The sequence below is a fragment of the Alligator sinensis genome, unplaced genomic scaffold (assembly GCF_000455745.1).
Source record: "Alligator sinensis unplaced genomic scaffold, ASM45574v1 scaffold773_1, whole genome shotgun sequence".
Classification (NCBI taxonomy): domain Eukaryota; kingdom Metazoa; phylum Chordata; order Crocodylia; family Alligatoridae; genus Alligator; species Alligator sinensis.
The window spans coordinates 142,461-165,473 of record NW_005842403.1 but is presented as its reverse complement, the minus strand read 5'-3'; the positions used below and the strand labels follow the sequence as shown (position 1 = coordinate 165,473).

Here is a 23,013-nt window from a genome sequence, read left to right as displayed (position 1 = left end):
CAAAAATAAAACTGCCCATGCTCCTTTTGTCCCTTCCAACATGGGCTTGTACTTAAACACTCATGACTCATTAAAATACCCAAAGCTGGACTGTTCACATTGCTTTAGCGACCCACACTCCATGAAGCAATACTGGAGAGGGGAAGTTGCTGCCCTCTGCCCTCAGGGTAATCGGGCAGGGAAGCACTTGAGCTGCTGGAAGGGCAACATTCATGAACAGAGTAGAAGGGGAAGGAGGAGTCTTCACAGGGAATCTAGTCTCTTCCTGAACATCAGCCAGTACCATTTCTTGTTTTTTGGCTAATAGACTCTGGATGTGTTTAAAGCAATATATTCCTCTGCTGAGAGAATCCTTCAGTCTGCAGTACTGCCTCTTTTGCCACTTATTTCATTTTAGTTTTCCACAAGAGAGTAGCTTCTCCCTAGCCTTTTTCCCTTCTTCAAAGAGTATTCACTGCTTCATTTTCCTGAGAAACTGCCAAAATGTTGATTGTATCTGCAGAGAGCTCCCAAGCTGATTGGATGACTTGCTTTTCTTATGACATTCAAAATCCAATCTTAGACATTTGGGTGTTAGACATTTTGCTTTCCACCAGACACAACTTTATCTAAGAAGCAAAATGAAGTCTTCAGGAGATTCTTTTAAAACAAAGCAGCCTCTAGTAGCTGCTTTCACCAAACCTTAACAATGTGACTGTGTACCCCATACTAGTAGTGTCAGCAGAGACCTTCTGTTGCGAAGTCCTGCATCACGTATGCTTTAGTGGAGGGAGGAGAGAATGTGGTTTATGGCTTCACTTAATTCATTTGCACAGGCAAGGAGCTTTTATATGTGCAACATGGGAATCGATGCATATATTTTCATAGCACGTGCATACATTCTTTGAATAATTAGATACTGCATGTAAAAAAGTGTACATATCTTTATTGGTTCTAAAGTAACTTAACTTATCCGCTGAACTCCTCACAAAAGGAAAAAGACCAGATGTAGTAGCTGGGAATAAAAGATTTTTCAAATCTGAGAGAATCTTCTGAATTTATCTCTATAGCAAAGAAAGGTTCAGTGTGTAAAGATGCAATAATTGTTATTTATAACAACCACTTGTTCATTTCTTGAAACGTGCCTTACTACTACAGTGATATATTCTCTGTAGCTACTAAGACAGAAACTGTTTTTATTGAAAGCATAATCAGTGTTGATTTTAGTTTGTTTCCTCAGCCTAGTGTGAAAAAGAGGCCGTCTGAGTGGTTCTGCCCTCTGCTGCCTCAGAATTCTAGCAGCAGGCTGACGGGTTCTGCGGGTAAATCCGATATCTTTTAGTAGACCAACTAAAATAGTTGGAAAAATTCTTCTTTGCAAGCTTTGAGGCACAAACATCTTTCCTCAGGCTCCAGCAGCAGGCTGATGATACAAGCTGTTTAACTGGTACAAAATGACATGTGATCTAAAGGCGACATGAATGAGGCTGCATTTAAGTGTGTACATGTTTTTCAGATAAACGGAAGAGCTTGGCTGCAGCTGGCAGAGTGAACACTCATCATGGATCTCTGCATGTTACAGACCTTTGCATAGAGACCACTGTACCCAAACAGGGACAAAACTTATGGTAATATGCTTTCACATGATTTTTCTTCTCTGTTTATAGCCAGGGAACTTGAGATCAGTGAAACTGGCTGAGTATGTAGTTTGATCTCAGAAATGGGGTGTCTTGACTTTATGAAAAAGATTTGGGGTTTCTAATCTTCCTTGGCTATTTTATAAAGGCTAATACCTAGTATGGCCTGCCTTCACTGCCAGAGAGAAGATTGCAGTGTAGGAAGTCAAGTAGAAATATCTTTTAAGGAACAGATTATTCTACTTTGTCACATACCAGAGCATGTTCTGCTTTTGTAGTAAGGCGCAACATAATAGGAATGTTCGGCATTATTTTGGTTATGGTGCTTCGTATTTTAATTCATGATGGTACCTTCTGTAGCCTGACTCTTACTCTTTCAGCTGTCCCACTTAATAGGTGAATTAGGGCATGAGCAGATGAACAAAGTTATACTAAATGTAAGAAGTAGTGATTTACTGTGTGTCAGCTGCTCCATGGTACCTGGTTTATGGTTCTACTCCTGTCCTGCGGTACTTAGAAGCTAAACCACGGTAACTTAGCCGTGTTTCATTTTTCATTCAGGGATAAGCTGCCCCAGTTTTAGCTTTCACTTACCATGGGACAGGAGCAGACACAGTTCCTGAGCATCACTGAGCCACAGTAAGTCTCTTCCCACTTCCCTCCTTTTTAAACTCAATGCAATTTGTTCATCTGTTCATATCCTTAATTTAGTAGCATCCCACCCTGTACCTTTGAAGCATGATGTATACTACCATTAATCGTGGGTAATAAGGCAGCTGATCCAAGAAGCAGTAAGACTGATTTGCTAGTAGTATCGCATCAGACTTGGCCTGAATGGATTGACTTTAGAAATTGGTAATTTAAGTCATCAGTGAGAGTTTTGATTTAATAGATTATTTCAACCTTTTACTTCAGAAAGCAATGTTGGTGCTCATTCTTTGGAACACGAGCCAAAGCACTTTCTTTAATGCATTCAAAATGTACGCTGGCTACCTATCTGGCTAATTCTTTTCTGAGCAGAGAGCTGGTTAACAGATTAGTTTTTCCTTTGAGTCATTGTTTGCATATATTTCATTTGTGGCATTTGTGAACCACATGCATATGAGATTAGAACCTTTTAACCAGTAGTGTGTTTTTGGGTCCAGCCTGTATCCTGCACTGTGTCCTTCCTTCTCGTGTGAAAGCACACACGCTAGGCCACAACTGCCTCTCAATTTGTTCTTGCTGCCCCCGCCTATCCAAGGGAACTCTTTGCTGTCTGACTGATTCAATGAAGAAGTGCTACAGGCTGGTAATTTTTAAAATAATAAGTTATTTCAAGGATGTGTTTCTATTCAGTTGACAACCCTTTTTGTTTTATTTTTAAACATTTTCTTATGTGACTATAGCACTAATGTGCATTCTTGCCAGATGGATGAACCTTAGACCTTTTGGCTTTGAGCCATGCCTGTTGTGTGGCAGACTTGTTCCATTAAGTGATGGGCAGTGGTCAGAGGCAGATTAAGGTCTACTGGGGCCCTGGGCAAGCACAAAATTGGAGGCCCTCTCCCTCCATGGGAGCTGACCTGTGGGGAGAGGGGCCCTTTCCCCTCCTAGTGCTGGCGGGGGAGGCTTGGGGGGCACATGCCCACCTCTTCTGCTTGCTCTTCGCCCCTGCTGTGGCCAAATATACATACACACATGTGGCAGACAAGGTTCTTTGGGTAAATCTGATCTCTTTTATTAGACCAACTAAATAGTTGGAAAACTTGTTCTTAGCAAGCTTTTGGGTTTAAAACCCCTTCATCAGGCTGAGGAAGCATGTGCAGTTGGTGTATGCTCTTCCTGGACGGAATGAATAGTAAAAAAGCCAGAGGCTGGGCTGTATGCAAGCCAGTCAGTGAAAATGTAAATTGAGGAGTCAGTGGGTGAGAGAATCAGTGGATAGTCAGTGGGTTTTGTCAAATCAGTCCTTTGGGTGACAAGCAATTTAAGAGCAAGTTTTGTCCAAGAGACTACAACATTTCTACAAAAACTTAAAAAAACAGACCACCTTCCCAACAACACCCTTGGATGTTGGTACATCCAAGCCTGCCTTATATGCCTGCAAGAGCAAGATGACAACTCCGTGTAAGACCTAAAGATATTACTGGCCTTATACGCTTCATCCTCGCCCACAACAACTTCAGTTTCAATAACCAACACTTCCTCCAGACCACGGGCACAGCTATAGGCACCAAAATAGCCCCACAGTATACTAACCTTTTTATGAGCCACCTGGAAAAAGAATTCCTCAAAGACTGCACCATCAAACCCTTGGTATACTTAAGATGTATCGATGACATCTTCATCATTTGGACTGAAAACTTGCAATCTCTGAGTTCCATCAGAAATTCAACAATCATCACCCCTCCATCTGACTATCTCTTGAGTACTCCATCACCATCTCCTTTTTAGACACTATGATCATCATCCAGAATGATAAAATATAGACCACGTTATACAAGAAACTCATAGACCAACATGCATATCTTCACATAACGAGCAGTCAGCCTAAACACACCAAGAAAGCTGTGATATACAGCCAAGCCCTCAGATACCACTGAATTTGGACTGAGGAGAATGCCCAGGATTTTCAACTCACAAATCTTAAAAAGGCTTTCACTAAACAAGGACACTCCCTCCAGAGAGAGAGATCGCACGTTTCAAAGAGCTATCTGGATGCCATGTGAAGAATTGCTGCAGTACAGAAGGAAAACCCCCGTGAATTGCACACCACTGGTTATGACGTATCACCCCTCCCTCAAACCTATAAAGGAAATCCTGAAACAATTGCAACCCATGCTAGAAGGAGACCCAATTCTTAAAGAGATCTTCCTAGAACCACCCATCCTAGCCTTCAAACAAGCACCAAACCTCACTAACCTCATCACCAGAAGCAAACTTCCTACAGCTCAAAAACGCATTGAATGGATTCAGACCACGCCATGACAAGAAATGCAAAACCTGCCAACATATATCTTCACCACCCCCACAATTACTACACCCCACAACAGAACCATCAGCGTTCCTGAATATTACAGCTGTACCTCCAGAAACATTGTATATCTCATCCAATGCACCAAATGCCCTGATGGAAAATATGTAGGGGAAAAAACAACTGCAAGAATACCCAGTTACCAGCGGGGGGACATTTCTCACAAGAAAACCACTCTCTCCCCCATCTCCCAGTTGTAATCCTCAAAGGGAATTCACAAAACACTTTTCACAGACGAGCCTATGAACTTCACTTCATCAACCTCCTGGATACAAAAAATCATGGACTAAACAGTATACAATGGATTTATGACACGATTGTAACCTGCTTGACATCTGACTTCCCAAGTTACCTCTCCACTATTTACCTGCTGCATTCATCCACCTCTCACCCACTGACACCTCAGTTTTTTATATTTTCATTGACTGCCTTGCATGCAGACCAGCCTCTGGCTATTCATTCCATCCAGGAAGAGCACACACCAACTGGAGATGCTTCCTCAGCCTGACAAAGGGTTTTTAAACCCAAAATGTTCCTAAGAACACTTTTTCCTACTATTTAGTTGGTCTAATAAGAGATATCAGATTTACCCAAAGAACCTTGTCTGCTCATGTCTTTAGACCAACCCTTCTACAACCTACACCCCTCACATACATGTGCACACACAGGTGCGCAGACACAGATGCACGCACTCTACCTTTACTCTCTGCACATGGACACGGATCCACTGACCCCCACACATGCACGGACCACCCACCCAGAGACCTACATGCAGACTGACAGCTCTGCCCTCTCCTGCCCCCGCTTCCCTTTTCCCAACTGCCTGCCGCTCAGTTTCACTGCCCACCCAGCCCCTGTCACACTTTGTGCAGGGACCAGCTGCCCAGCTATCCCATGCAGACACAGAGGGCTGGGCTGGACCTGGCCAGGAACACCGCAAGCAGGCGGTGATGGCACTGGAGGGGTAGGTCAGCTGCCCCCAAGGGGGCAAATTTTGGTGGGTTGTAGCTCCTAAGGCCCTCCCAGTGCCACCACCTGCAAAAGTGCAGTGTGACATGGTGCTCCTGGCCTGGCTGGCCCGAACCACTGCCCCCCTCTGGCAGGGGGGCACAGCTCTCCCAGCCCAGCTCACACCTCCTCTTCCCCAACCTGCCCCCACCTTCCCCAGGCGCGGCTCCCCCAGCCCCATTGGTGGGAGAGGGGCTCTGCTTCCAGCTCCCAGGGAAGCAAATGTGAAAGCCACAGTTTTAAACTTGGTGCCAAAAAATGGGTGCCGAGTGTAAAACTGCAGCTTTTATTTCCCTGCTGATGAGGATCCCAGGGCCCTGAATTGGAAGGGGCCCCTGGGCTCGTGTCCAGCTTACCCCTTAGCAAATAAATTAAGCAGATAAGCACAGGCTCACACTTGTCCCTGCCTAGATGGTCCCCTACCCTACTGCCTTGCCTCTGCAAAGAGGTAAGCACTATAATATATAAATTAGGTTTTTTGAAAAGTGGTTACTACTCAATTCACAAAAGTTATGAAAGGGTGCCACAAGTCCAAAAACATTGAGACTACTACTATAAAGTGATAAAACTGAGGCAGTGCTGAGGCCTGATGACACTATGATGTGATAGGTGAGCTCTCTGGGTAGCCTGTGTCTATAGTGGGTGAACAAGGGTGTGATCTGGGAGTAATTGTACTTGGGGAATCCTCAGAAGTTGGAGAACAGAGTGATACCTGAGTAAGAATCTGTTTGTTTGATTCTAGAGAATGTGCAAGTAAAAGTGAGCAGTAAATGTGTTCTAGAGGTGGTGCTGACTACTTAGCTGGAGCATTGGAGCCTACTACCACCAACAGTACACATTTTTTAGTGCCGAAAAAATGTTTGCTGGTAGCATCAATAAGTGATCTTCTGTATTTACTTGCCTACAAGACGAGGTGTTTTTCCTTCCAGTTGGCACAGGGGGAAAAAAACCTCTTCGTCGTCTTATTCCATACAGCAAAATCTCACTGAATACATTGTTTATTATTAAACTGCTGCCAAAAGCAATGAACACCAACTATGAAGATGATTTAAATGCAACCAAAACACACGGCCTACAGTGGGAAACTACCATAAAGATAGTTTAGTGTAGCCCATCTGAATAAGACATGGTAGTGCGCATTAAGTGCAGTCCCCCCCGCCACTGATTTTATTTTTATTTTTTTCCCCAAGTTATGGTGAACTGATATTTCACAGAGTTCACTCTGTCAGCTCCTCTCTCAACCTGGTGCATAAGATTAGCTGAAGGTGGACCAGGTTGCCCTGCACCTCATCTGTATATAAATTTTTGGAATGTCCCCAGACTTGTGATAAGAACACCTGGTTCCAGTCATGAGTCATTAGCATATGGATCTTTTTGTGGGATATCTGGAGCATACACACACACTGAGCAGTGCTGAGCTGTGAGATGACCATGGTTTGAAATGCTGTTGACTGGTAGAGCCCAGCCCAATGAACTATGTGGTAAATCATGAGCCTTTGGTTTGGGGTAATATTATGCATAGTTTGTATTATGTAAAAGTAGGTGCCAAAGTACTGTTCAAAAGTGTGTTTATGGAGTACCTGTGCTGAAACTTGCAGCAGTTTCAAGAAAAAGTAACATGCATCTGTACTGGATAAACTGAGTGCATGGGTTAATTTCAAGGTTATTGTTTACAGATTTGCTCCTCATTTCCATGTGCTCAGGGAGAGCAGGATCTGACAGTAAAGAGAGGAGGAAGGAGCTGCCAGGGGAAACACTTGAGGGGAAACAGAAAGCAAAGGGCTACTGGATCCCCCTAATTCATTTTGCCTGCTGTAGCAGTTGGGGAGGGGTAGGAGGGAGATAAATTGAAGGCAAACCTCCAATAATTAGATTCTGTATCTGGAAAATTATAACACACACGTTTTTCATATGTCAAATGTAATTATTGGGGTGTTGGGTTATTATAATCAGGATGATCTCTTTGAGTAAATTCGGTAGTAATAGATCTTTAGGCAGTGCTAAAGAGTCTGGTATGAAGCATGAAGGTGCTAGCAAGAATTTAATACCAGGCTTCAGTGTCCTTTTTTACATTCTCTACAACTGCAGAGAGCCAACTAATCAGTCCCTATTTGCTAAATGACTATTACCTGGTATGTAGTAAGACTGTTCATAGACTTCACAGACATTAGTGCTGGAAGGGACCTTGCAAGATCATTGGGTTCAGCCCCCTGCCCAAAGGGCAGGAAGGTAGCTGGGGTCAGATCACCCCAGGAAGATAAACATCCAAGCATTTCTTTTAGGTATTCAGAGCAGGTGCTTGCACCACTTCTGGGGGGAGTCTATTCCAGACTCTGATAGTAAAGAAATTTTTCCTTACGTCCAGTCTAAAACAGTCTTCCGGCAGTTTGTGGCCGTTAGACCTTGTCTTCCCTTCAGGTGCCCTGGTGAACAGACGTTCTCCCAGTTCCTGGTGCACACCCATGCACACCCCTTATATATTTACAGGTTACTACCAAGTCAACCCTGAGCCTTCCCTTCTCCAAGCTGAAGAGTCCTATGCCTCTCAGCTTCTCATAAGTCCTGTTCTCTTGACCTCTAATCATGTGTGTGGCTCTCCTCTGGGCTCTCTCAGACTTCTCCACATCCTTTTTAGTGTGGAGCCCAGAATTGGATTCAGTACCCCAGCTGCAGCCTCACCAAGGCTAAGTAAAGCAGGAGGATGACGACTTGGGTCTTGCTCGAGATGCATTGGTAGATGCAAGCCAGAGTTTTTTATTTGCTTTGCCAGCTGTGGCATCACATTGGTGGCTCATGTTCATCTTGTGGTCATTCATGACCCCTGAGTCTTTCTCGTGACCCCTCAGTTCACTGTTCAGGTAATAGTGGCTGATCTGATTTATCATTTCAGAGGACAAATTTATAGCTAGAACCTCCTTCTAAGCAATCCTAAACATCTATGGCCACATCATGCAGCTCCAATCTTTGGAGATTTCCAGAAAAGTTCAAACAAATACAAAGTATCTTTTCTTTGGAAGACCAAACCTCATAGAGTTCCACCACAGTTGATTCTTTCTGTACCTGAAAGGACTCAAGACACATTGAAGTCCCTGGATAACTATGTACCTATTACCTGGGGAAAACCCTTAAGTGACTAGAATAAATTCAGATCTACAACTTTCTCCTATTGGAAATAGGGAGCCTCTGGCTACTCTTGAAGAAAATTTCACATCTGCCTCCACAGTATCTTACAACCACTACCTAATATCATCTTTCCAGTATCAAACTTTTGGATCAGATTGAGAGCAGTGTCCTATTCCTATGTTTCTCTATTTTTTGGTCCCATTTTCCTTAAGTATAGGCTTAGATTCTCTCAGAGATTAGTATTTGATGTTCCCAGAGGTGGTCCCTGTGGCAACACAGTAGGAGGTGGCTACTACAGATCCACCTATCTCACTGTGCCAGGCCCAAAACCACGCTTCGTGAGTCTTCCCTGGGGAGCCTATGTCTGGCTGTCCTCCTTCCCGGAGAACACTTGGAAACCAGGGGTAATGCTGCCACCACCTTGGCACTGGTCTCTGTTAGGACTCTGTGCAGCCTGGGGTACACAGACCCTGCAAGCCTTGGCGGTGCTTTGCCCACAGTGGTATTTCAGAGTGATTCTTTCAGTTTGAAGCATCCAAAGGTAGCCTTCTGTACCAGAGGAAAGTAAAAAGCCAAGCCTGTCTTAGCTGGCTGAGCAAAGGGAATGATAAAGGCTTGCCTCTCCCCTAAGGAATTCGCAGCCGGGTACTCTGAACCAGATAGCTCTTTATTGATCAGGGGGAGAGGGTAGGGGAGGGGAATTGGAACAAAAGGAAATAGAAAAAAACAGAATAAATTGAGTCGATCCAAAACTGGGCTCAGTGGCCCTTTTATACACAACTGAAATACTTATTCTAATCAAGTAGCCAAATTCCAGATTTGTACTTGCAAATGCATCCAGAGAGCGACTCACTCTGGAGGTCCATGCTTGAGAGCTCGAAAACACTGCCCCTGGAAGAGAGGCAGAGGCACCTCCCCTCCCCTCAGGAGTTTTTACAGCCCAGTTGCCTAGGTGACCAGGTTGACCTGAATTAGGCAAGTGAAAGAGAGTTGTATGAAATGTCCCCAACCAGGGACAGACAGAAGAGGATTTCTTCACAGTCTCAAAAAATTTTAGTCCTTGCCCCCTACCCCATTTCCCCTCCTTTTTACAGAGATTTGGTGTGTTTCTGTTCCTAGTATTTTGTTGTTCTCTTCCTCTCCCACTTGCCCCATACAAACCAAAAAAATGGGGGGCAGGATATATCCCATCTCAAACTGAAATGTTCCTTTGCAGATTACACAAATTCATATAGATCAGGGATGGGCAAAATGGCAGATCCGGCCAGTGGCTGGACTCAATTTCCCAGCAACTCCTGCCTGCATCGCTCCATCAGGTCTCTATGGAGACCCCAGGAGTCATGACAATGCAGGGCCAGGTTCTCTGTGGAGAACGGTGCGCTGGCAGGGCACATGACTGGGTGGGGAGCTGCTCCAGGGTTGGGACAGGGGTCTTGTGCTGGTGACTGTGTGAGCTGGAGCCAGGGCAGAGCCGTGATCTACTGCCCCAGGGGTGTGCAAACAGCAGGTCGTGGCTCTGCCCCAGCTCCAGCCATGCTGTCACCGCTGCAAGATCCCAACCCTGGCCCTGGAGCAGCTCCCTAACCAGCTCTGCAATCACTACTCCACCTGGTCTCCATGGAGATGCTGGCCTTATGCTGTCATGGCCCTGCTGCTCCTGGGGTCTCAATGGAGACCTGCTGGGAAATGCAGTCCACCCCAGGCCAGACTTTGCCTGCCTCTGATATAAATGCTTGTCTTTGTTATGGCTCTTCCCTGGCCTCATAGTCTAATTCTCAAACTTTCTGCACCCCTTCCTCCTACACTGAATGCCTCTATAAGTACTTGGGTGGTTCATCTCGGGCATGGGTGGGCAAAATACGGCCCATGACTGCCCCTGCACTGCTCCATGTGGGGCTGAGTGCCACCTGTTCCTTTTAGGGCAGCCCACGCTGGCCCTGGCCCCATCCAACACAGCTTCTGCTAGGGCTGTTCCCAGTGTGGCTGCAGCTAGCCAGATGCTCCTCTGCTCCCCTCACTTCCCACAGGGAGGAGTGGCTGCTGGAGACAAGGGGAGCGCAGCAGCACCTGAGCGGCTGCAGCTGCAGCAGCAACAGCCCCACTGGAAGCTGCACGCTGGCTGGAGCCTGGGCTGATGGGGCTGTTCCACTCCCCTTGCCCCTGCCCCTGCTGTGCTGCTCTGGGCAGGCAGGGGGGAAACTTCAGTTGAGTGGCTCCTGTCACTCATCACACCAGGTGGGTGAAAAGCAGCTGGGGGCTAGAGCCAGAGTTGTATGCCTAGACAGGAGCCATCTGGCTGAAGCTTCCCTCCTGCCTGCCCAGAGCTGCGTGGCAGGAGCTGCAGCTGGAGGCGAGGGGAGAAGAGCAGCCCCAGGGGCCTAGGGCCTAGGCAGCACACAGCTTCCTGTGGGTCTCTTCTCAGTGTGGTTGCAGCCAACTGGGTGCTACTGTGCCCCCTTGCTTCCTGGTGACGATGCGAGCCTGGCCAGAAGCTGCGCTGACCAGGGCCTAGGCCAGGGCTGGCAAATGTGGGTATGTGGGAGCACGGCACAGGTTGCCCCGGGCGGGGCTTGGCCAACTGGGTGAGCTCTGCTGCATGCTCCCTCTGTCTTCTCCTCCCTCTCCTCACCAATGGAATGCTCCTAGGCAGCCCCCCCCCATACCCGCACATGCCCCTCCACACACCTCCATACACCCCCTGCCATCCTCCCCACAACAGAGTAGGGCATGCAGGAAGTGGCTTACATCTGTCCTGTTCCTGAACACTGCTTCCCACCCACCCAAAGCTCCATAGGGAGTTTCGATGAGTTGTTGTAGAGGGGAGGGATGCTGACCCAGCTCACGACAGCTCATCAAAGCTCCCTATGTGGTCCTTGGGGCCCAAATAATTGCCCACCCCTGATCTAAGGACTCCAGGCATATAGTCCCACAAAGCCCTTGTCCCTACTTCATTATGCTCAGAAATGCTCAGCATTTCTACTGCTGTTGAAAAGAACTACAGTGACAATTCTGACAAACACTTCTACAGTCTGTTTACTGCTTCTTGACCAAGATGAGTGAACTTGTTAAAGCTATGGAAATGGTGCCATCTCCATAGTTCTCTAAGGAATCATCTGTGACTTGGCAGATCACCTCAGCAGAAGTCACTGAGCCAAGCCTGAATGATGACTGAAAGACCTGTATGTGTTCCTCAGGGCTCCCCAGGTTGCCACCAAACAAAAACAACAAATGACCCCTTTTCTGCTCCAGAGGTGGTATCAATCCAAAGTTTCTCCAGAATGCCTATAGACCTTTGTTCTCAGGGTCTGGGGTTTTAAGGAAGATGAGGCAGTCTAGTCAAAATGATACTCAGTTTGTTTGACAGATCAATTCAAGATATGCCACTGTTGTCTCTTTTCCACTGCTGATGAGTCTCCCAGAATTGAATGAAATTTGTTGGCCAGGTAAAGCACAACAAGGATGTCTTATAGGGATCCAGGTGATCCTTTCCCTAGATCAGTTTCTAAATTAATGTGGCACAGTTTTTATCTGGGTTTTACGAGGTCTCAACCCTTTGCAAACTGCTGTTTCCAAGATTTTGGGACTAATTTTGGATGTTTCACAGCAATTATGGTCATTGGTTTTGTCTGATTTTTGCATAGTTGGCACTTCAAAATATCATCTTCCTGTTCAAACTCCATACAGCATTCTCTCATCCCGCTGCTTCAGGATTCCTAAAATGCATGGTTTGTGTTTGTCGTCTTCTCATCTAGGTGCCTTTCACATTCTGGGCCCTTCATGTATGGGCCTTAAGGGTAGCCTTGCATATAAACACTATCTCCAGCATCTTGTTCTTAGGACCACAAGCTATATCCCCAGCTAGGAAAGAGGTTTAAGAAGTAATGCCTGACACCCCCGTCCCCTCTTCTCTTTCCATAATGTTTTCTACAGAAGTAAAATCGTGCTAAGTGAGTTTCTTACCAAGGAGATGTCTACTTTTTTCACATAAATCAAATAATCAACCTCCCTGTTTTCCTTCCCAGCCAGTAGTCTAACATTGGAGGATCAGTGCTTCATACATTCAATTATTCCTTTTTATTTTTTTTGGACAGAGATGCATTAAAAAACCAACCAGTTTATTTGTGGTCCTGAGTGAGGCTTTGGAAGGTCGTGGCAACTCTTCCCAGAGATTGTTCCAGATGGATCACTCCATGCAGTGCAATTTATTACTAGCTAGTAAGCCCTATCTAGATGGAATCAGGGCTCAAAACAGTCTCCCCAGCATATCTAAGAAATACTCCTATATCAGATATCTATAGGGCAGTCACTAGTAGCTCAGCCTACATCATTTCCATATTTTGGTTGGTCCTTTAGCAGTACTGCAATGCATATGTTTAACACTGATAATACCTTGGATTTGGTATCACTAATTCTTCCTTGGATTTGGAGGCTAAATGAATGCCAGATTTATCAGAGGTGTTCTGCAGCCTTTCTTTAGCTAGAACATCTTAGATTCTTCCTATTATAAATGCATGAATTTGCCAGTTGATCACTAGAAGTAGTGCAGTGGGTCCCGTTGCATGTGTACATCCCAGAGCAGCTGGGCTAGGGAGGTGCCGCATGTGGCATGTTCTGGGCCCTGCCCACAGGATCAGTCCAGTGCATGCTGCATATGAGTCCACTTTGACACCCCTGCCTTAATTCATACACATGCAACCAAGAGAACCACAGCCAGAATAGTCGGGAAGGTTAACTAGGACCTCCATTGTGGAGCGATGTTAGCCAATCTGTGGTCAAAATTGCAACAATTTCTATTTGAAACCCAGTTTTGGCATCTCTGGTCTTCAAACAAAGGAGTTTCTGCTTCAACCTTGGGATATCTAGGCTGTGACAATTTTTCTACCAGTCTCAACTGGAAGGGGAATTCCACAGCACCTTAAAAATAAGGGTAACAAAACAACTGGACAGATTGGTCTCAACCTGTACTTGGTTGTAATCTTATATCTGGCACAAAAGATCCGATTCGATGGTCCTTCAGTGGTAATGCCAGAGTACTTCTGTAGCCCCCTGCACATAGTACTCTGTAGGGTGTTGCACTGTTAGATTCGTGCAGATGCAATAGCCCTAAAGTTCATGTTCAGACAGGCTTGGGGGATGAGAATCCTGCACGAGCTTTCTCAGTTATTGCCACCAGCTTATGAGTAAGAACTGCTGCACCTGCAAGAGTGGGTGACCTTAACAGAAAAAAATCTGTGAGCATCAGCAGTCACAGCTCAGACCAGACTCTTTGCTTTCGTATTTTATCAGCTCAAAGAAAATACTAAATAAAGTTGAAGACTATACAAGGCATGTGATGAAATTGCTGTGCTATGCCATGTATAACGTGCCAGTCCTTTCCGGCACATCAAACTGATGTTCATTTTACTTTAAAAGGCTATAATTTAGTGAATCTAGCCTTTGAGACAGATGGCTGTAAATTCAAATGCCAGTTGTAAGCAAATCTAACCCTGAAAAAAAATCCCCCAAAATCTGACATAAATAAAACTGATTTTCTTTCCCATCTACTTTTTTCTCCATCTTGAATTTGGCTGGATCCAAGCCATGGCATATGGGGCTGGCCTTAGTCAGGCCTCTTATGCCAGCATAATTGAAACAGTTGGTCACCATGCCTTGTGGAATTGAAAAATAGTTCACAAATAGCTGTAAGTCAGGACTCATCCATGCCTGTCTCCAGAGGAGGTTTTTGTATTGCCTGAGGGAGCAGAGCTGATGGTGGGCATGTCTTGTCTTACAGGTTTCTCTGTGATAGCCAGAAGGATCTGGATGAGCTGCTGGATTCCCTGCATGCCCAAGGGATAAGAGAGAGTCAGCTGAGGGAGCGGCTGCAGAAAAGGTCAGACCACTCATCTGTTTGCAGGCTCTTTGTCCAAGGCAGGCACATTCTACGCAGGTTAAATCTTGCTGCCACACTGAAGCATTAAAGCAAGCCTGTATTCACATATGCCCAAAAGAAAGGTAACAAGGGAGGTTGCTTTTCTTTGAGCCTGTTATTGCAAGTTCTTGACAGATTAGACTTTCACTGATCTGAGATGTCCTGTATCTCTTAAACTGATCCAGTGACAGCTGGACATAATAGGGGTCTGCTTCTCTATCTTCTAGAGGCAGAGTCACAGCTTCCTTTGAAAATGTCATTAAGAGTTATTCATTGCTGTAGCTGATAAAGCCTGCATCTGCTTTGGAGTCGGGCTTACTTTGTTCTTCATACTCTATCCATAATGGGACACAATTTACCTAGTGGCACGGACATGTTCTAAAGTTCTCCTTGTTTTTCCAGATATCAGGATGTTGCACATTCTATCCATTTGGCTCGGAAACAGAACCTGGGCCTGAAGTCCTGTGATGGTAATCAGGAGCTGCTGAACTACCTCAGAAGTGATCTCATTGAGGTTGCCACACGGCTACAGAAAGGAGGGCTGGGATATGTTGATGTGACGTCAGAGTTTGAAACCAAGGTGAGAGAAGAAGGGAATTATACTTTAAGCTCGTGCTCTGAGTATGAAAAATCTAGGACAGACAAAGACCAAATACCCAAAGCTCACACTTCATGGGTTTCTGAACATCAGTATTTTCTCATGAACCAAAAAGCACATGAGAGAGTTCACCTCGGCAGCAAGTCTAGCTTCTCTGTCAGTACTAGCAGGTTTCATGATGGGGTGTCACTTCTTGGAGACCCCAAAAAATTGAAAACTTCCAGTTCAGGATCAGTCTTCAGGGCTTGGGGCAGTGGTAGAGACCTGCTTCTGAAATCAATGAAGAATCCTTAGCTATGTTGATGAGGAGACTAAAGACTTGTCTACACAGGATAGTGTGCAGTGAGCTAGAGTGTGAACCTGCAGTGCATTCGCTAATCACACTACCTTCCTGCAAGTTAGTGCACATTAAGAGTACCTTTGCACAAGGGAGCTTATTTAACTTAGTGCAAAGGCCCCTGGCAGATGTTAATGTAAAGGTGTGATGGGATCTGATGTGGGATTCCAACAGTTGTTTCCTGCCATGTTACAAGTGCATGGTAGGAAACATGATTGTGGGATCCTGCATCAGATCCCATAGTGCCAAATTGCTGATGCAGGGAAGCCCTGCTGTGGCTGGGAGCCCTGATCAGGTGCTTCCAGTCTCTGGAGCACGTGGGAGTCTTAAAAGGCTCCAGAGTCCTCCAGAGACTCGGAGCACTGGCCACACATTTAATTAAAGGCGTCCTAGGAGCTAACCACAAAGTTTATTGCTCATTTTGTGTAATAACTTTGTGCTTATTCTTCATTTTATCATGCTATTAAGTGAATGAGCATCTGGCCAGGTCAGTAAAAATGTAATTAACCCGCTAATTGGATATTAAGTGTAACGTGTCAGAGGCCTCTTTGGAGACTGAATGCAGAGTAACTAGTATACTGTAAATTTTTATGTGCTTGGTTGTGGAAGAAGAGCTTCTTGGTGTTGATTTATTTCTGGCTGCTGAAGTGACTGAAGTGAGGAGCTGTTTAATGTTTACTGTATGTCTAGTTATCATGGGGGAAAAGCATATTAGAAATAAAAGGTTCTGTTTCTTTAGGCAGAAATGGTGCAGTGGCTGTCAGGTATCTGTGTATAACGGTATACAGTACCACTGTTGTGGAGGGTTAAGTCCTATTTTACATGGTTTTCTGCTGTCTCTAACAGGTGTATTCATTGGAGAACTTGAAAGATTTTGGAGAGTGTGTGATTGCCCTCCAGGCCAGTGTCATTAAAAAGTTCCTACAAGGTTTCATGGCCCCCAAGCAGAAGAGAAGGAAACATCAAGGAGACGACTCTCTTGCCAAGGCTGAGGAGGTTGATGAAGAGAAGAAAATGGCAGAAGAAGCCAAGGTATTGGTCACTTTAGAGTCCCTTACTGTGTTTTAAATAACTTCCTTCCATGGGAGAAATGCACCATATATTTCCCTAAGTCCAGCATTACTTTTCTTACATTCTCTGTGCAGTTAATTGTGTCATGGGGCTGAGTAATTTGCCCCAACTATAGTACAAAGTGAGAGTTTTGTCGAGATTAAGTTATGCTAGAGTACTTAAATCTCTCTTCCTCTTTTTTTTTTCCCTCCTTAAAACCATTAAGCCAGCCAGTGTTTTATTTCTTGGGTTCTATTACAGTGCACAAGGAGTGCTGGACTCCAAACTTTGGTCAGATGTGCAGATAAGAGCTTGTTTGGGAGTATTTTTAGAAAGTGTAATGGAAATGCTGTATCGTTTGAAAAAGACTAGTGAAGCAGATGAGAGTTTCTTAATGCCTTCACCAACGGAAAAAGCTGGGGATGCTGAAGTTTCTTGGGCAGCAGGGGAATGAGATGCTGAGCAGGGTAATATGCTACATGCAGAGGAACAAAAATGAGAAAAACAGAAATGAGTAGGGAGACCCAGAGGATACTGAATTGAAGGTTTCACGCAACTTGAACTGCATCTGCCTACAATAGGGAAGCTACATGGCAGGAGTGAAGATGTGAGCTTGAGATGCAGGAGCCCAGGCAGGCCAACTCCCTTTCAGAAAGGGTTACCGTATGGTGAGGACACTGCAACCACTTGATCAGGAAGCTGTACTGGTGCTTTAGCTGAAATGGACCATCCAGGTACAGACATGACATGGAATTGAGGAACTTGGCTTAGCAGGAAACTCAGTGAGATGAAACAAAATAATGAAGCTTACAAGTAGAAACTTGGACAAACAACTAGGGAGGACTATAAGAGTATTGCTCAGTAGGTGAAGCTTTGGTCACTGATTCAATTTGTACAAGATTAGGCCCAATTCAGAGGCCGAATCTCTGAATCCGAATCTAATCAGGAGGCCCACTAGTCTCTCTGAATCAAATTGGAAGCCTCCAGTTCGATTCAGAGAGATTTGACAATTCAGCTGTAGACACAGCTTTATATGTTTGGGGGTTTTTTTATGTACCTCGAGGTATCAGGCGGCTCCTGAATGCTGAGAAGCTGGGGCAGATGGAGCATCCCATGGGAGCACAGGGGGGTCCCCTGTGCACTTGGCGGTGGACCCGCAAGTGGACCGGAAGTACTTCCAGGAGTGTGCGGGGAGGACCCCGCCTCCTGCCTCAGCGACTGGTGCCTCTTGGGTCTGGGGGGGCACCTGGGGTTCCCCTGCGGCTGATCACTGGGCCAGGGGGATGCAGGGTAGTCCCCCGCGTGCTCAGTGGTGGACCAGAAGTAGTTCCGGTCCACTTCCGGGTCCGCCACCAAACGGAGGCTGCACTCCCATAGGGCGTTTCATCCACCCCACCATCTTGGCATTCATGAGCTGTGCTGGGTACCTCGAGGTACGTAGAAAAAACGTATAAAGCTGTGTCTGTGGCTAAATCGTTGATTTTTTTTTTTTTTTTCCAAATCAGAATCAAATCTTTTTTTCCAAATCAGAATCAAATCCTCAGATTCTGCTGGATTGAATCAGGACAGTGATCCGAATCAGTGAATTGAATCGCTGTCCCCCTAATCGGGTTGAATCCGAATCGAATATTGCCTGCTTTGCACACCTCTATTGCTCAGGCGTGCAGAGATTAAATCAGGAAGGCCAAAGCACAGTTGGAATTGCAGCTAGCAAGGGATGTCAAGGGTAACGAAGGATTTCTACAAGGATGTCATCAACAAGTGGAAGGTCAGGGAAAGTGTGGATTCCTTACGGAATGGGGGAGGCAACCTGATGATGGATGATATGGAAAAGGCTGATGCACTCAGTGCCTTTTTCATCTTAAGTCTTCACAGGCCAGGTCAGCTCCCAGACTACTTCACTGGGCAGCACAGTTTGGGGAGAAGGTGAGCAGCCAACAGTGGTGAAAGAACTGGTTAGGGACTGTTTGGAAAAGCTGGACGTGTACATGTCCATGGGGCTGGACCCAATGTACCTGAGGTTGCTGAGGGAGTTGGCTGGTGTGATTGCAGAGCTGTTGCCCATCGACTTTGAAAATTTGCGGTGATTAGGAGAGGTCCCAGACAATTGAAAAAAAGCAAATAAAGTACCTATCTTTAAAAAAGGGAAGAAGGAGGTAGGATCCAGGGAACTACAGACCAGTCAGCCTCACCTTGGTCCCTGAAAAAATCATGGAACAGGTCCTCAAGGAATCCATTTCTAAGCACTTGGAGGAGACGGTGAACAGTCAGGATGGATTCACCAAGGGCAAGTCATGCCTGACCAACCTGATTGCCTTCTGTGATGAGGTGACTGGCTCTGTGGCTGCAGGAAGAACAGTGGACATGATATATCTTGCCTTTCATAAGGTCTCCCCCAACGTTCTTACAAGCAACCTAAGAAAGTACGGGTTGGATGAATGGACTGTAAGGTGGATAGAAATTTGGCTGCATCATTGGGCTAAGAGGGTAATAATATTAGAAAAACTTTCTTAGGAAGAGGGTAGTAAAACACTGGAATAGGTTACCCAGAGAGGTGGTGGGATCTCCATCCTTGGAGGTTTTTAAGACCTGGCTAGACAAGGCCTTGACTGGGGTGATCTAGCTGGGGATGGTCCTGCTTTGAGCAGGGGTTGGACTAGATGGCCTCCTGAGGTCCCTTCCAGCCCTCATTTTCTATAAACTGTGTGCAGTCCCTGTGCAGTTCACTGTGGGGGGGGGATATGGGTTTCAAAACTGACTGGCTTTGAAAAATACTCCATTTTGGCTGACCTCAGTTCCCACTGAAGGCAGTGGTAAAAGCTCCAGTTAAATCAACCCAGACACTTCTAAAAACGGAAGACCAGGCAGCCTGTTTGCTTCCTAGGATGCAACTTCTTCAGTGCACTGAGCTCTTACCAACATTACCGAACCCTTGTTTGATGGGAGAGAAGTAATCTGTTGTGCTTGGAGTAGAGTCGGTGAGAATTCGTACGTCGTCCAGGGCTTTTTTGCAGTATTCAAACTAATTTGTTTTTTTACGTAGAAAAACAACACGGTATGTTCCAAATCCTTCTGTCCGTTGCACCGTGGAGACTGACTTGCAAATGGGCAAATCCTAAAACCCTGACAGAAAACTTAGTTCCTAGAGGTGATTGTTCCTGGGATGGAAATGGCCTGGGATCTCTCAATTGTCTGTATTTACAGTAATGTTTATGAGATTACGCCATACTTGATATAGGCACCTTTTCACAGTTTTAACTCCACCTGTGCTCAGTAGAGTCAATTTTAGCATGGTTTCTGACGGGTTTTGGTGTAACTCTATGTAGACAAGGCTTTAGTCACTCTACTGGCACCAAAGCAGAGCCAGGCTTCAAAACTGTTGGAAACCCCAGGAAAATGAGACATTTTCTATAATGGTGTCAAATGAGCCACAGTAGTAAGTGTTTAAATTGTGAAATCATTCTCCTCCCTCTAGTGGTGTTAAGTTGTCCTTTCCTTGTGGACTGGGTCATGAAGGGTCATTTGTTACAGGAAAGCCAGTTGTCTAGCACAGTGGTTTTCAACCTGGTCAACAGACCCCTGAGGGTCTAAGGGGTCTGCAAAAGATGACAATGATCAATCGAAAGTTTTTGAATACTCACACTTACAATTCAAAGGAGTCTGCACCTCCATTCAAAATTGTTTAGGAGCCCACAAATAAAAAAGGTTGAAAACCACTGGTCTAGCACACTTTGCTTCAGTGTGTGTTGAACTTGTGTTACCTCATGCACCTCGGAGTTGGGAGTGGAGATTTTTGGCACCTGTTGTTAAAAACAGGCTAATTTTCCTAATGTCGTTGAATTTCCTTTTGTATTAATGAAATGGCTTTAAAATCCCTACTCTCTCACTTTGCAAATAAGCTGGAGGGATAGTAGGATAAACACGGTTTGGGGATGTGTCCAGCAGGGTTCAGATGTAGGCTGTTTTTCCAGCACCACTTAACTCGTGTAGTGTGACTGAGTCACGCCAGCTGTTCCAAAGCCAGAGGTTCAGGTGTAGTTTCCAGCCCGACTGGAGCAGAAGACAAAAAAGTCTCTTACTGTTCTGCCTGCGTCTCGGCAGCAGTTTATAACCCAGCCGGTGTAGTACTATCTCCGTCTAGCTGGGAGTTACTTAGACGTACCTAGTCTTGTTTGGCATGTGTGTAATCAGTCTTGTCACCCTTGTTTACCTGAGCCTTACTTTGTGCAGTCCTAGGAAATGTTCAGAAGGTGGCGTTGTTACCACAGCCTGGATCTTGGATGGAATTACTTCATGGGAAAGTATCACTGTTTTGAAACACAAATGAGTAGTAAGACAGTTGCATCTCTTCTCCTCTTCCTGCATCAGCCTGGGTTTAAAACAGTGCATTGATGGTTTTGATGTAAAACTAGCTGTGGGCATAGCAGTAACTTGCCCTGTATGGCAAAACACTACAGGATGCAGCTTATACCAGAAAAGCTACATTTTTCCCTGTGGGTGAAAATAGCTGTATCAGGATAAGTGTATTGTTGGTGTAACTGTCTACATAAGGGCCTGTTGGCTCTACAGCATGCTCCTGACCAGCAAAATTCTCACCTGGTTTAAGGCTGTGTCCTGACAACAAGCTGCTTGTTTCAGTTTTCATGATGCATCCATCAGCCAGCTCCAGGGAAAGTACAAAAAAACGTAACCACATGTTTTCTGTCCACAGAGCAACGTGGGGGGTACAGTGGCCTTAGCAGACTGAATGGACGGTGTATCACCCATCTCCACTCTGCTGGTCAGTGGCATTTGTAAGGGAACAGGCAGGAGGTCTGTTAGCATTAGGTTTGGATGCAGTAGTCATGAAATGCAGCCAGGCTTTCCAAGTGCAGCTCAGCAACCAGTAATTCAATTCTTACTTGTTCACATGAGGATTGTTATAGCAGCAGGTTGCCAGTTGATAGACTTTCTTGTCTGCTCTTCATTTCTCTTTTCCAAGGCAGGCATTGAGCTGAAGAATGACTAGGGAGCAAACCCTATTCCTTCGTCCTTTGGTATTTTTCTCTATTTATTTGCTCCCTTCCAGGCAGCAGGATGCATAGGTCACTTCACTGAACCTCCTGCACTCTGAGGTGCAGCAACAGTCTGAACTCTTTCCAGACAGTACTGCTCCAGTGGCCAAGCCTCATAAAGCTTGGGAAGCAAAGCTAAAGATTTGTTACATTCCACAGACTTGGGAAGAAAAATCTGAACAAAATCTGCCAACAGCTTTTGCAGATTTATCTTGGCCCAGCCATTATCCACTATGTTAACAGCAAAAAATATGGAACAGTTACTTGGAAAATCAATTTTATATACAGCATGTGAAGCACCTCAGCAATGTTCTGCCAGAAATGGCAGCATGCCCTGCAGTCTGCCACCACTCTCTTTTTTTCTCTGCAGTTTTCCTCTGATCCTGGCTGTCTCCTGCTTCAGGTACCACACCAGCAGCAGTGGCAAGGCTATTAGGATATTAAAACAGTTTGTGTGTTTTTCCAAGCATCTAATACACACTGTGCTTCCTCGAATTCAGGGGGAGGAGAATGTGCAACTCTGCAAAAATCATGGGTTTTATTTGGCTCCTAAATTGCTGTCAGCTGCAGAGTTTAGTTTTTTCCCATCTGACACTTCACTGTTTGTTTTTCATTCTCCTGGGGTAGAAGAACATTAACTTGAGTCCTATTATGTCCCTGTCATGACTAGGCCATCGTCTCATTGTTGTGAAGCAGAGGATTAGTGTTTTAATTGAACACACAGTGGCTCTGTATTGCTCCTCTGTTCTGGTGCATTTCCGCCTTGCCGTAACTTTGTTTCGAAGCCCCTGGTGCTGAGCTTCAGATTTCACACATGGCTTGCTCTGTGTAGACTCCAGCGGTTGAGCTGGTGCACATCTCTGTTTCTAATGCTCATTTTCTAGTTTGCAAACTAGTGTTAGGACTTCCACTATACTGAATTAATCTTGTCTCATTTAAAAGTAACTGACTTCATATGTGGAGCTCAGAACTCTTTGCCTTGTCAAATGTCATTGTGGTTGATGTATCTGTTACTCATTTGCCAACTAAATGGTGTTGAGGGCAAACTCTCTGGATCTTACTGACAGACTTGAGTTTTGAGTAGCTCACAAGTGTCCACTGGAGGGCAGCACAGACTGTCCGAGGCAGCCACGACCAGAACCGAGCCGGCCTAGCTGCCTTGTAACCTTCATCCTACACTTAAGGGAGCTGCTGTCAGAGATGGGCAAAATGCTGGTTTTAGCCCATGGCCAGACTCCGTTTCCCCACAGCCCCAGCAATAGCAGCTCCTTCTGACTGCTGCTGCCAGACTCAACACCCC

At 45.5% G+C, this 23,013-nt stretch overlaps 1 protein-coding gene across 2 annotated transcripts in view; it reads left to right on the top strand.

Annotated features, from left to right (window-relative positions):
- Positions 1–23,013, top strand: part of BAZ1B (bromodomain adjacent to zinc finger domain 1B) — a 67,954-nt gene that overhangs the window by 31,537 nt on the left and 13,404 nt on the right. For both annotated transcript variants that reach the window (XM_025211366.1, XM_025211367.1), the window contains 4 exons: positions 1,496–1,607; positions 14,537–14,635; positions 15,077–15,254; positions 16,456–16,641. In XM_025211366.1, coding sequence (XP_025067151.1) covers positions 1,496–1,607; positions 14,537–14,635; positions 15,077–15,254; positions 16,456–16,641 — 575 coding nt within the window. The remainder of the gene's footprint in view (positions 1–1,495; positions 1,608–14,536; positions 14,636–15,076; positions 15,255–16,455; positions 16,642–23,013) is intronic.